At 39.4% G+C, this 15,535-nt stretch overlaps 1 protein-coding gene across 1 annotated transcript in view; it reads right to left on the reverse strand.

Annotated features, from left to right (window-relative positions):
• LOC124711664 (protein PAT1 homolog 1) overlaps positions 1–14,455 on the reverse strand; it is a 121,712-nt gene extending 107,257 nt beyond the window's left edge. Inside the window, exons 1-2 of the mRNA XM_047241855.1 lie at positions 14,360–14,455; positions 10,560–10,665 (exon numbers count right to left, since the gene is read on the reverse strand). Of these exons, the coding sequence (XP_047097811.1) occupies positions 10,560–10,665; positions 14,360–14,398 (145 nt within the window). The 5' untranslated portion in view covers positions 14,399–14,455. The remainder of the gene's footprint in view (positions 1–10,559; positions 10,666–14,359) is intronic.
• Positions 14,456–15,535: the final 1,080 nt, after the last annotated feature.

Raw genomic sequence — 15,535 nt, forward strand, 5'->3', positions numbered from 1 at the left:
GGCTTCCTCTAAGCGACCCATGAATAGGTTGGCGTACGAGGGGGCCATCCTGGTGCCCATGGCTGTTCCCTTTAATTGTTGGTATGTCTGGCCCTCAAAAGTGAAGAAGTTGTGGGTCAGGATGAAGCTGGCTAAGGTGATGAGGAAAGAGGTTTTAGGTAGGGTGGCAGGTGATCGGCGTGAAAGGAAATGCTCCATCGCAGCGAGGCCCTGGACGTGCGGAATATTTGTGTATAAGGACGTGGCATCAATGGTTACAAGGATGGTTTCCGGGGGTAACAGATTGGGTAAGGATTCCAGGCGTTCAAGGAAGTGGTTGGTGTCCTTGATGAAGGATGGGAGACTGCATGTAATGGGTTGAAGGTGTTGATCTACGTAGGCAGAGATACGTTCTGTGGGGGCTTGGTAACCAGCTACAATGGGGCGGCCGGGATGATTGGGTTTGTGGATTTTAGGAAGAAGGTAGAAGGTAGGGGTGCGGGGTGTCGGTGGGGTCAGGAGGTTGATGGAGTCAGGTGAAAGGTTTTGCAGGGGGCCTAAGTTTCTGAGGATTCCTTGAAGCTCCGCCTGGACATCGGGAATGGGGTTACCTTGGCAAACTTTGTATGTGGTGTTGTCTGAAAGCTGACGCAGTCCCTCAGCCACATACTCCCGACGATCAAGTACCACGGTCGTGGAACCCTTGTCCGCCGGAAGAATGACGATGGATCGGTCAGCCTTCAGATCACGGATAGCCTGGGCTTCAGCAGTGGTGATGTTGGGTGTAGGATTAAGGTTTTTTAAGAAGGATTGAGATGCAAGGCTGGAAGTCAGAAATTCCTGGAAGGTTTGGAGAGGGTGATTTTGAGGAAGAGGAGGTGGGTCCCGCTGTGACGGAGGACGGAACTGTTCCAGGCAGGGTTCAATTTGGATGGTGTCTTGAGGAGTCGGATCATTAGGAGTAGGATCATTTTTCTTCGTGGCAAAGTGATACTTCCAGCAGAGAGTACGAGTGTAGGACAGTAAATCTTTGACGAGGTCCGTTTGGTTGAATCTGGGAGTGGTGCTGAAGGTGAGGCCTTTGGATAGGACAGAGGTTTCGGATGGAGAGAGAGGTTTGGAGGAAAGGTTAACTACTGAATTGGGGTGTTGTGGTTCCAGATTGTGTTGATCGGAATTTTGAGGTTTTGGAGGGAGTGGAGCTGGAAGTGGGAGATTGAGTAGATGGGAGAGACTGGGTTTGTGTGCAATGAGAGGAGGTTGAGGTTTGCTGGAAAGGTTGTGAAGGGTGAGTGAGTTGCCTTTCCGGAGGTGGGAAACCAGGAGATTGGATAGTTTTTTGAGGTGGAGGGTGGCATGCTGTTCTAATTTACGGTTGGCCTGTAGGAGGATGCTCTGAACAGCCGGTGTGGATGTGGGAGAGGAAAGATTAAGGACTTTTATTAAGGATAGGAGTTGACGGGTGTGTTCATTGGCTGAGTTGATGTGTAGGTGAAGGATTAGGTGGGTGAGGGCAATGGATTGTTCAGATTGGAACTGGTATAGGGACTGATGGAAGGAAGGGTTGCAGCCAGAGATGCCTTGGTGCACAGCCAGCACATCTTGGCACAGTGTTACACCGTCCGGGTTATCTGGATACTTCCCACCAACACCAACCTATCCGAACTCCGGAGATGGGAACTTGCCCTTCAGTATATCCTCTCTTCTCGTCATCCGCCAGGCCTCAATCTCCGCTAATTTCAAGTTGCCGCCACTCATACCTCACCTGTCTTTCAACAACTTCTTTGCCTCAACACTTCTATCTCGACTGACATCTCTGCCCAAACTCTTTGTCTTAAATATGTCTGCTTGTGTCTGTTTGTGTCTGTATGTGTGGATGGATATGTGCGTGTGTGCGAGTGTATACCTGTCCTTTTTTCCCCCTAAGGTAAGTCTTTCCGCTCCCGGGATTGGAATGACTCCTTACCCTCTCCCTTAAAACCCACTTCCTTTCGTCTTCCCCTCTCCTTCCCTCTTTCCTGATGAGGCAACAGTTTGTTGCGAAAGCTTGAATTTTGTGTGTATGTTTGTGTTTGTTTGTGTGTCTATCGACCTGCCAGCGCTTTTGTTCGGTAAGTCACCTCATCTTTGTTTTTATATATAATTTTTCCCACGTGGAATGTTTCCTTCCATTATATTGATATCACAAAATATGATGTAAGTGATATAACAGGTTTATTCCATTAGAACAAGAAGAAATCATTTGATGAGCTAGAAAACACATGCACACACAGACAGTGGAGACGGGTAGCTAGCAGCTTGGAAAGAGGTCACCCGTCACCTGTCCCCAATTCTCTCCTCCTGCTTCCTGCCTCTTTCTTCCTCTACCCATGTGTCTGACACAACCTTCGCCCCAGTCCACCTGCCAAACTGCACTCCCTGCACTGTGTGTCCAGCCAGCACACTGCAGGTGCACAGGCAGAGGTGTGTGTGTGTGTGTGTGTGTGTGTGGGGGGGGGGGGGGGGGGGGGGGAGGGTTTAGGCTGGCAGATTTCAAACATTTCTACTTCAGGTTAGCTGACAGCCAGTCAGTTTTGGTAAACAACACGAAATGGTTGTTTATTATGTCACCGCTTCACAAAGGGAGCATTTCTGATACTTTCACTCTCATCTTTTCACCTTACAATCACTTCAAAATACAATTTTATTTTCATACAAGAACTTGTTGCTATATTAAACATGCATAAAAGAAAACATCTCTACTCATCAAATAGAGAAGGGAATGAGCAGCACACTGCAGAAACTAGTTTAACTTTGAGAAAGTCTTGTCAGAGCATCTCCTGTTGTCGCTGCCTGACTGGATTCTTCAGAGGAGGAGTAGGAAAGAAGAAGATTGGGACAGAAAAACATGTTTTGGTGGTACAATTAGTTGGGCGCAGGGAAAAGTTTGGGATAGGCCACTAGGAGTAACAAGGAAAGAAAAAAAGAGGGAGGTGGCAGAATAAAGAGGAAGCAACAAAAAGTTAGAGAAAGGGACAGGAAGTAGGAAAATTTTCCAAAAAGGGGGCTGGTAGACAGTAGAAGAAAAGTGAAGGGAAGAAAAGCTGGTGTGGCAGGAAGAGGAACCATTATATGGGAGGATGTAAAACAACCTACCGCTGATTCAAAATTCCTTTTGCAGCCTTCTAAGGATTGTAGAGGGACTTAGCATATGAAGTTTTGGTAAGGAAACAATGTCTGGATATGTCTTGTCTGGATGTAAAATCAGTCTGAAGATCGGATCACTTTGAAATCTTTCACTTTGCAGTATACATGCAAGCTGAGAAAAGGGCGCTGTCGTCAGTCGCTGTTCTAATTATGACCTTACGTATAACCTTCATCCGAATCCAACAACTACAAGAAATTGGTACATTCAAAGCTGGGAGGGATGGTTATGGTGTTCCACGGATGCATTGCACTCTCGATTTTAAATGGGTCATTCCTTGTCACATGGGAGAGAACCCAAGGACAAGTATTTGAAACACTGCCCACGCCATGCACTCCTACAACACACTGGCCAGAGTTCAATAATATACTCTGCGTGCATACTGTGAAATGGCAGATTTGACAATGATCTTATCCTCAAATTGATTCCGTATCCAAATGGCACATTTCCAGAGATGGGTTCCTTATCAAAATTTCATCTACTAAGTCCCCTCTACAACCCTAGAATCCTGTAATAGGAATTTTGAATCACCTTGTATGTACATATTCTGCAAATTACTGAAGAACACGGCAGTGAATAAGTAGCTTGGTACCAAAGGTTAAAATTTTCTTCCCATTCCAATCATATATGGAATTTGGGAAGAATGTCTGCTTACATGCTCCCGTGTGTGTTGCAAACAGTCTAATCCTGTGTTCATGGCCCCTATGGGAGTGATATGAATAAAAATTAAGAATATCTCTAGTTTCTTCACTTAATACATGTACTTGATACATTGTAAGTAGGGTTTTTCAATGTTTCTGTGACACTCTACAATGGCTCAAACCTGTGACCATATGTGTTGCCCTTCTTCGTATACATTCAATATACCCTCAGTTTTGTGTGGTAGGCCACACACTTGAGTAATGTTCTAAGACCGACTGCATTTTCCCAGTATTCTGCCAATGAACCACAGTCTAATACTTGTCTTACTTGTACGTGAGCTTACGCAATCAATCCATTTAATATACCTATAAACTGTTACAGCCAAGTATTAGTGTTGGTTGACTGGTCTCGATTGTGATACATAGATGTAGTTACAGGGTATTATTTTACAGTGTTTTCTGAAGTGTAAAATTTCACATTTTGAACATTTGTACCAAGATAATAATCCTTGTATCAGTTTTAAATCTTATCAAGATATGATTGTATATTTGCACAGTTTTTTTACAGTTGGTATCTCATTATAGATAACTGCATCATATGATAAAAGTCTATTACGAGTACTGTCTGCCAGTCATGAAAATGCAATATAAACAACATGGGTGCTAACACACCTCCCTATACCTCAAGTTACTTTTTCTTCTGTAAACAACTCTCCAACCATTATGACTTGCTGTGCCCTACTTAGCAAGAAATCCTCACTAGCCAAAAATTTTGTTGGAGACTCCATATAATTGCACTTTTGCTAATAATGGTTTGCATGGCACAACAGGGTAAAAAGTTTTTCAGTTTTTTGATTGAGGGATCTATGGAACATTACGGATAAACTGGGAGATAAATCATTTGCAAATTCTGTATGGAAAATGACAAGATTCAATAGGACACAGGAGCCTTGTTTAATTTTAGTGAATTTAGCTGATTCCCAGTGCTACTGACACTAATTTCTGTATCATTCGCCTGTGTCATGGTGCAAGTAGTAAACTGAGGCATTACATCTTAACAGAATATATTCCTTAGTAAAGGAACATTTGAAAGTGGAATTCAACACTACTGCTTTTCCTCTGCTAGCCCGAGTTTAAGTTTTTATGCTATCCCTGAGTGACTGAACACTTCACTTTGGTGCGATAGTCTTTACATATGACCAAATTTTCTTTGGAAATTATTACAGATATTTTGAAAAGATTTTGCTGTGATAATCACTGAAGTATTCACACATTGGACTCTTGACAGCCAAACACGCCATTCAGCACTCTCTGTTGATAGCTATCTAGCTTTCTTTTATACCTGTTATGCAGCAGTCACTGTTTCTTAAAAAGTTATTTCACAGAGACTGTAAATTATGGAAGGTTCCTTTCACATAGCAGTTCTACTATGTGATTATTTATATAGGTCTTCTCACCTAGTCTTTTAGGCTCACATCACACTTCCTCTACACACTTTTGTCAAAAGATACATGTTTTATTTTTCCTTGTTATAGCTACCTATTTTCTAGCTTACTGGACATGAAAAGCCATCTACTTGTTTCAGTTGTCACTGGTATTTTACTAATCACTGTTGCTACAACTGCCTCGTGGCCACTGATACCAGTTTCAATATGAACATCCAAAAAACTGTCGGGTTATTGATTGTGATTATGTTGTGTTGTAGGCAGCTTTCAAGGATGGTATTTAATAATGTTTCACAAGATAACTTGTCACACCCACCATTTACAAAACTGTAATTTTCTATATCTGACTGTTGGGAGATTAAAGTCTATTCCAGTGATTTGGAAACATAGGATTAAAGGAGGAAAATGGGAAAAGGGCCAATAACAGTCCTTGGGAACACACAAATTTTAAATTTAACTAACAAAAAGACACAATACAAAACCGCAGTAAATGAAGCTGGCAAAAGGGAATGCAGATGAATAAAAAATTAGTGACAACAAGTGCAAGAATTGCAGAGCAGTGACTATTAAAAAATACAAAGCTGTAGCAGCAAGCACGGCAGAGAGTAAGTTAGATGCCACTTACAGGAAATTAAAGAGACATTTGGAGAAAAGAGAAGCAGCTGTATGACAGTCAAAAGGTCAGACAGCGAGCCAATACTAAACAAAGAGGGGAATGCTGGAAGGAATATATACAACAGAAAAGGAACTTTATGAAAATATTGTCGACCGGAAGATGAATAAGGTAAAGAATATGTAATGAGATATGCTTCTGCAAGATGAGTTTGACTGAGAATTGAAAGACATAAGATGAAACAAGAGGTTTGGAGTAGACGACCTCCTCTCAGAGATACAAAGGTGTGCCGAAAAATAGTGCACCTAAATTTTTTATTATATAAAACAAACATTATTAACATTCTACATCTTTATTCCCCGTGTCTACACATTTGCAGTGTTCTGGCACTAGAGGCATCACGGTAACTACATTGGTGCAAGGGAAACAGCAAGCTGTAATCAAGTTTCAAATTCAAAGAGTTTGTCAACATATGGAGCACCCTTTCCTTCATATAGACAATGCAAAATTACACAAGAGCATGCAACACATGCAATAATCTGATGCCTTGGGTTCACTGTCAGATATAACTCTCAATACCATAATGACTTGGTTCCATCTGATTTTCATCTGTTTGCAAACCTGAAAGAACACCTTCGAGGACTTCACTTTGATAGTGATGAAACAGTGCAAGCAAAGGTGAGATTGTGGCTCAGTCAGTATAGTCGCACTTTGTACAGCAACGGTATCAACAAATTAGCTTCTCATTGTGTTCATTGGCAGGGAGACAATATTGAGAAATAAATATGTAGAAATGAAGCATCAAAGTGTAGAATGTGAATACAGTTTGTTTTACTTAAAAGCTTTCAAGAGTTTTCATAAGAAAAAATTCAGATGCGTTACTTTTCAGCATGCCCTCAACCCCTGGGGGAATCAATCACACAGAAACTGTTTTGCCTAGTAAGCAGTTAAGCATAACTTCATTTGTTGCTAGTTCAACGGAAAATAACTACAACCTCTTGCTATGATGTGGAAAAAGTCAGTTCTTGAATGGTGATACACTTTCTCAGTGAGAAAAATATGGCAACATACTGACCATTTATTAGATTGGTGCATAAATTCATAGCATTTTTGTTTTGTATGTTGGTATTCCTGTTGATGTGGGTTTATTTATCAACTGTCATTTTGTTGTTATTTGAGTTTACATATTGTCATTTTGTCATTTGGAGATAGTGAGTGAAGCTGCGGATGCTAGAGTGCCAAGTGGAGAAATTGCAATATTTCTGACATATTCTTCTATTTTAGCTGAATGGGGGGGGGGGGGGGGGGGCAACAGCAGCGTAGGCAGACAGAAACATTTGTGCCTTGTATGGGAGTAATGCCATCAGATAGAGCATGGAAAGAAAACGGTTTTCTTGTTTTAATGAAGATCATTTTGACATTACTGACTCACCATGCTCAAGAAAATCTTTGGGGCTTTAAGAAGATAATTTTAAATGAATTAATCCACAGTGATCCACATCAGCATACTCAAGAGCTGGAAATGTGATGGAACTGCGAACATTCCATCATTACGTGACATTTGCATGCACTGGGAAAGGTTCAAAAATCAGATGTATGGGTTCTGCATGCTCTAAGCCAAAATCACAAAAATCAGTGGGTGGCTAGATGTGGATCTCTGGTTGCTCGTCATCAACTGGCTCTTGAACAAAAGCAACCATTCCTACCCTCTATTGTTACTGGTGATAAGAAATGGATTCTTTGTATTAACAAAAGGAAAAGAAAGGAATGGCTGAGCCCAAACAAAGCACCAACTCACTGTACAAAGACCTGCACACATCCACTACAGGTAATACGATGCATCTGGTGGATCAGTAAGGGTGTGGTGTACTCCAAACTGCTTCCATGTGGTCTAACCATTACTGCCGACTTTTACTGTCAAAAACTGAGAAGTCTTGGCGATGCTATCCAAGAACAATAACAAGGAAGACTGCATGAAGTACTGCTACTCCACACAATGTCTGGTTGCATTCTACTAAACTGAGAAAAAGTGCTCTACAGGAGTTGGGTTGGGAAGTCATTTCACATCTTCCTTAGTCACCTGATCTTGCACCCTCAGGTTTTCAGCTTTTCTGCTCTGTCAAACAACCTTCAAGGAACTTGCTTTCCACATGAAAATACACTCCAAACATGGCTCAACAAGTTCTTTGCCTGTAGAGCTTGTGATTTCTACAGCCCCAAAATTGAAAAGTTATCCCTGTATCGGCAAACAGTTGTAAATAGTGAAGGAGAATGTATTATTGATGACGAAGGTCTTTTATGTGTATCTGTTGTGTTTATTAAACTTACCAAAAAACACTACAAACTTATGCACCAACTCAATACATAATGTCCCCCTCCTCTTGGAAGACCAAGGCTTGATTATAGGATAAAATGGATATGTGTAGTTTGCAATGTTTATGCAGAGACAAGGTGGTTTACACAGGACAGACTTGTGTCGAGAGTTGTATCATTCCAGTCTTATGACTGAAGAGCCCATCATCATCATCATCATCATCATCGGTAACAGCTGGGAAAATGTAAGCATTCCTGGTGACTGATAGGTTCCATATGGATTGAAGGTCTTGAGAAGCCATCATTGAGTGTTGTTAAACATTCATTTCCTGAGCTGAGGAAAACCACGTGAAATGAATGACAAAGACAGTGCTCTTGATCTGAAAGGATCTACAGGGTGGCACGCGAAATGTGTTACCAATTGTTTCTTTCACAATTTACGACGCACATTAGATATCCCGCTGGGATCTCTACAGCAGTACCAGCAGAGCTTAGAAAAACAAATAAGTTACGAAATGACGTGTAATTCACGATACTGCCACTAGGAGACTAGTCAGCAGCAATGGCTGACAATGAAAGACTGACAACACAGCAACGATCAGCAACTGAAATGAAAAGCCTTGTTGTGACTCAGAGGCGTTTTCGACAACAGTTTAACACACGATGGGTCCCTTGCAAGAAGACCATCCACAGGTTGTACGATAAATTTGTACAGGAAAGAACAGTATTGGAAGCGAAGCGACCTTGGCCTAAGCCTGTTTATTCGCCGGAGAATATTGAAGCAGTGCGGGTTGCTGTACAGAGAAGACCCAGGAAATCGTGTAGAAAGGCAGCAGTGCAACTGGGAATATCCAGACGCTCCGTTCAATGCTTTCTTAAAAGTGACCTCCATATGTACCCATACAAGATTACCTGTGCACAGAAGCTCAGAAAAACACAAGCAGCAGAGACTACTGTTTGCTCAGTGGGCGGAGGATAGGGAAGAAACTCTCAACATCGTTTGGTTTTCAGACAAGGCACATTTTCATTTAGACGGTGTGGTTAACAAACAAAATGTATGCTTTTGGGCCACAGAAAACCCACAAGTGCTTCATGAACGACAACATTATGCTCCGAGGATTACAGCCTGGGCAGCAATTTCCAGTGGTTCATGCAAGATGGAGCAAGGCCACATACTGCAAACACTGTGTTGGAGTTTTTACACAAACATTTCGACATGGAGATCATTTCACTCAGGTTTCCAGGTCACTTCAATGACTGACAAAATTGGCCCCCCAATAGTCCAGACCTCAATCCATGTGACGTTTTTCTTTGGGGGTACCTAAAGGAAAATTTTTCTCGAAATGTCCACGTGATTTAATGGAGCTCAGAAGACTTATTCTTCAAGCTTGAAGTGAAATTACGGAAGACGTGCCGTAGGGTAATCACTAACTTCAGTGTTCATTTGAAGGAAGTTGGAAAACGAAATGGTGGGCATATTGAGCATGTGCAGAGTTAGAACAAATCTCCATGGACGGCTCTTCATTGTAGTATACGTTCCTTTCAGATTGTATTGACAATGAAGTTTATATTCAAAAACAACATGGTAACACATTTCGTGTGCCACCCTGTACATGTCTCCCCCCCTCCACAGGTGCAGGTCATGAACATGTCATCAATGAATCTGTCCCAGGGGAGAGATTTTGGGCTCTAGGCAACAAGAAATGATTCCTGAAGATGACCCACAGGCTGGTATAGAATGCCCATTGCAGTACTAATTTATCTGTAGGTGGTGCCTACAAGTGACAAGTTACTGTCAGCAATAACACCCTGCAATTGGTCATAGTTAACACAAAAGAGGTTTTGTGGCTGGAGGTAGCAAGTGTGTCATTTACAGACACCCTACTAACACCTAAATTACACTGATGGAACTCTCCATACAATACATCTGCTGTTCTGGTGTAATTTCAATGTACACTTCATTTCCAGACCTACTACCTGGTCTCGCTCTCCATTAGTTCCTGTCCCCACTTGCCTGACATCCCTCTCCTCACACCATTCTATAATAAAAATCTTAAATCGGTCTCTCATCCCCAAAGACCCTTCTACTCCACTCACCCTGCACTTCAAGGTCTTTGCACATAGGCCAAGGATTTTTTTTTTCCCCCCCTCACAGGAGTATTTTACGTTAGCCTTCTCAATAAAAATTTGGTGTCACACAGGTGATTCATTTTAATTTAATACACATCATGGCATCATTATGTTATTTGTTATTGTTTACATAAGCTAGTAGAAACCATTATTTCTACAATAATTCATTTTTTTCTGTTTCAGAAAATGCCACACTCTACAAATATTGTGTTATAATGAACATTATTATTTAGTTATATGTCAACTGAACTCACCAAGTGCATCAGCACCAAACGTTTCATCATTGAGAGCATCATATTCCTCCTCTTCATCTTCCAACTCTGGTCCAGGTCCATCAGGCAGTTCTTCATCTAAATAGCCCTAAAAATTGTAGCTGTCAATTATTACACTAACACAAGTAGCTTGTACAGTAACATTTTCAAACAGTAAAGGAACAAAACATAAATGAATAAGTATCAGTCTAAAAAAAATTGGGGGTGGGGGTCAACCTATTGCTTCAACAATGGTAGAAAAAAGTGAAATATTTAGCTGAACACCAAACGTTTCTCCACTTCCTGACACATCAAACTTATCGATACCTGCAAACTTTTTCCAACAATTCTCGTAGCAATGTTAATCAAATCAAAGACAGTAGTCACTGTTGCAATATTTCACTGTTAATTATGAAGATGCTTCATTTGTCAGACTACATGAACCATCATACTGCAAATAAATAGGCAATATTTTACTGTTGATTATGAAGACAATGCATTTGTGAGACTATATGAATCATCATAACGCAAACAAATAGGCTATCATTCTAGTTATTAGAAGCACCAAAAATCTTACTTTTGACCTAATGCAACCTGTAAGTTATCTTGGTGATTTAGTTAGTGGCCCACAGCTCATATCCTGATGACTGAAATATTTAGTAGCAACACATATTTAAGTAAGTGGAGCAAAGCATAAACTCTCATTACAGACATTCCAGTCTTCCTACTCTCTTCAATTTCCTTCATTACTTGAGAGAAAATACTCTTAATGCAGAGTTCCAACGCATTTTTCTAAGAATTTTTTAGTGGCCTCAAAAGCTGGTCAACAAGTGTGATGAATTAAGATATTAAAGAAAATTGCCAACTTGTACATGGCAGTTGGTATGGATGCACAAATTTTTTAAATAATTGCTTCCTAAATGTATTTGGGTCATATGTATAGTTATCTTAAGAGACAGTTCAGATGAAAGAGAAATGAAACACTGAGCAATTTCATATTGGTAAAATTAATATTAGTGAAATCATGATAACTGTCAACTCCAGTAAAAAGGAAAGCTCCAATAACAGTCTATTAAAAATTTATGTACTGAAGCATCGTCACACTGTGACTTTCATGATAGGCTGAATTTATTATTCAAATAGTTATTCTGAATGACACATACCAAAGCTTGAAGACTATCTGTCAGACTTCAACCTGCAACGTAACAACACAAATCTATGTGTCAAGTTTCTCATGTCAATGAGTCATTGTCCCTATTACCATCAACAACAATCACTGTTATTTTTAATCTGTTTCTAAGCCAAAGAATGACATCAAATCTTATGCTTGACAATATCCTTACATACTGCAACAGTACAATAGAAAGTTACTGTCATATGCAGAAAATATCATTTAAAATTATTATAGGGGCTATGTAAGGTAATGACTGTTTATTTTGTAGTTCATTTATTTATCCTTACAAGTTAGGGTTATCAGGCCCTCTCGTACATCTAACCATGCATTCAACATCATTTACATTATGTTCATAACCACACGAACTATAAGAAGATTAACAATTAGCATATTCCCAATGTTATTCAATCTGTACACCGGGAAGAAATTTGGACACAGAATAAAGTTCAGAGAGAAGAAATAAAAACTTCAAAGTTCACTGATGGAATTGTAATTTGTCAAATACGGCAAAGAATTTCAAAGAGCATTTGAAAAGAAAGGATGTATCTTGAAGACAGGTTATACATAGACATAAAGTAAAACAAATGTAACTGAATGTAGTCAATTTAAATCAATCAATGCTGAGGGAATTTGATTTGGAAAGGAACCACTAAAAGTAGATGAATTCTCCCATTTCGATTGCAAAATATAACAGCAGAAGTGAGGAGGATATAAAATGCAGACTAGCAACAGCAGAATTTCTGTAAAAGTAAAATTCAATAACACTGAATTTATATTTAAGTGCTAGAGGTCTGCTTTCAAGGTCCAAAGTGCAGCCTTGTATGCAAATGAAATGTGGATGGTAGATAGTTCAGATGAGAAGGGTATAGAAACTTTTGAAATTTAGTGGTACAGGAGAATGCTACAGGTTACAGAGTTATATTGGATAACTGATGAAGTACTGAATTGAGACAAGAAATTTGTAGTACAACTTGAACATGTTGATAGGACGTATGCTGAGTTTACTAATGGTGGGCAGGAAGGGCACATGATTACAGTAAGCATGTTTAAATGGAAATAGGTTGCAGTACTTATGCAGACATCAAGACCCTTGCACAGGATATACTAATGTCGAGAGCTACTTCAAACCAGTCTCCTGACTGATGACCTAACAACATCATGTACCTACTACTATTGCTTTACACTGATTAATTATTTATAGGCCTAGAATCATTGTGCGTTATAATAGAAACACCCATTCAAATGTAATATTGAAAAACTCTTCATACCTCTGTATAAAATGCACATATAAGTGAATTTATAACAAAGAGAGATGGAATGGTGGTAAGGTAATATGCCTGGGATTGAATACGTGGGCCTTCTTACGCTTCTATAAATCTTCCTAATCTATAAGACTTCCAATGTACAAATTATTCATAAATCAGAATACAAATTAACAAGAATATCATATACTTGCATCACTACTATCATTCACAATGGCCACCTGTTAACATCAGTTGCTGGTGTGTAAACATAACATTCCACAGTTCCCAAAACAAATTTGGGATCTCCAGCACAAAAAGTTTTAGATTTTATTGTGAAAATCAGAGTTCTTTCAAAGTTGAAAGTGCAGACCAGTTATACAGAAATAAAAATACATACAAATTATGTTGCAAATAAAACAAGTACTATATTTTTGGGCAAAAATAAACAAAAAACAAAAAGAAACACATGTCACACGCACCAACTCCCTGTGGAAAGCAGTAATCAGCTTCTTGCAGACTATGCTGCTAATCCACAGGCCAAACATTGGTAGTCAGCAGCTAGAACTTTTAGGAATGTGGAACACCCTGAGCCCAGATGGATGACAACTACAAGTCATCCAATATAATCAACTACAATTATCACTTAAAGCCACACAATCTTTGCTGACAACACTTTACAAAAACCAGAATAACTAGAAACGAAATAGATGAAATTGCAATTACAAAAAAAAGAAAACGGTCCTCAGCATCAGAAAAACTACATAATGCAGCAGCCAGAACCAGAAATCTTAGGTATTCCAGTGCATATAGCATACATAACCAATGTTTACAACTAACAAAAACAACTCTGGTTTATCCTGTTAACTTTAAGATCACAACTGTCATTTAGCCACGCACGTCAATTATATGATTTGTGATAGGACAACTGACAAACCTACAAACATGTGACAAAGCTATATATCTGAGAAGTTGGCCGTTCAAATGAGGGCGCTATAAAATTTAAAACGACTGTTAACCATGACTGTGGCCAACCGACAGCAAATAGGAAGCAAGAGAACGATACAGATAACATAACGTTTCATTCCCGAGGGAAGCTGGAGTAACAACTGCGGCTCCTCTAAAGTTGTTATGAATAGCGACTTACCCGCTCTGAAGTTACATAACTTTAGCACCACAAAACACATGAAAAGCACGACAATTAACTGTATAAAGGCCTTCATTGCTTTTATCTTTCAACGGTCATTTCGGCTCATAACAAGCATGCTAATGTATCAAATCTTTCTTTCCAACATACATTGTGTATACTGATACGGTTTGTACTTGGTTAAGTTAAGAGCAAACTACAAAATTGGGACATTAGTGAATATAGAATTTATTATACTAACTGATAAGGACGTGTTAAATCCAAAAAAAGAATCTGCCATTTGTTCTGTTAACGAAAAAATGTCATAATCTTCACGTCAGCATGAACAACTCAGCTGTCATGGCTGACTGTTATAAAACTTTACTGAATTGACGCTAGATGTAGCGCTAGAAAGTAAGTTCGATATATGTATCGATAACGATATTGTTCGACTTACACGTTTCTCAGAATTTTGACATTAGCACATCACGGCAAGATCGTGCTATGCTGGGATATGAATGATTGCATTGCAAAGTGAAAGCGAAAGTTCGAATATGGCAAGGACAGTGTTGTGGCGGCTTTTATAAATATACCATAGCGCTTGTTTTCCCGCGTGTTAAGGGAAATCATTTCGATATTTTGAGTGTTTAATTACATTTACGGTGTTAGATCCGTTGTTCAACAAGCTAATGCCTCTTATAAACCAACATAAATGAAAATTAAGAACTTTGTCAAAATTAACTGAATTCGGGGATTGAAATGTTCTGTATAGCTACAGATTCACTGATGTCTTCATGTGATGCTAATTTATAACTTGACTCACTTCACTCCACATCCTTGAAGTTTCTGTATGTTAGGCTCAATGGAACTTGATGAATGAAAAAACTCCAAGACGCTCATTGTAATTGATAAAGAGCAGTTCCATAAGCGATGAAAGTGTTGCAACACGTATAGTATGTTCAGTCGATGTTTAGTGTACTAAAAATCGTACTGAGTTACAGTAACTTCATTGGTACACATCAGAGAAAATAGCACAGTAATACATTTATAAATGAACATATTTAACCTTAATCTCACAGTTGTTTTCAGATCTGGATAATGCTCATAGCTAAACAGAAATATGTGGCTTCCAGGGATTAGTACTGGCCAGTGCTGGGCCTTGGTTTAAAAAGTCCAATGGGAATTCTCTCCTAACTTGCACACAATGTTTCTGCTATATTTCACAATTACTTTGCAGCTGATTATCACACTTTCAAATGTCAGTGTGCTTATTCCCCTCTTCATGTAAGACTTCCGCATTGTTACAAAGTATGTACTGTAACATAAAATAATATGACATTTGACTTTCACGTCTAAATCCTTCTATCATTTTTGTACTTTTGTTGCCAGTATATGGTACGACATCTCATGAGACAAGTCATTGAAACAGATTAGGTTT

The sequence above is a fragment of the Schistocerca piceifrons genome, chromosome 8, assembly GCF_021461385.2.
Source record: "Schistocerca piceifrons isolate TAMUIC-IGC-003096 chromosome 8, iqSchPice1.1, whole genome shotgun sequence".
NCBI classification, from domain to species: domain Eukaryota; kingdom Metazoa; phylum Arthropoda; class Insecta; order Orthoptera; family Acrididae; genus Schistocerca; species Schistocerca piceifrons.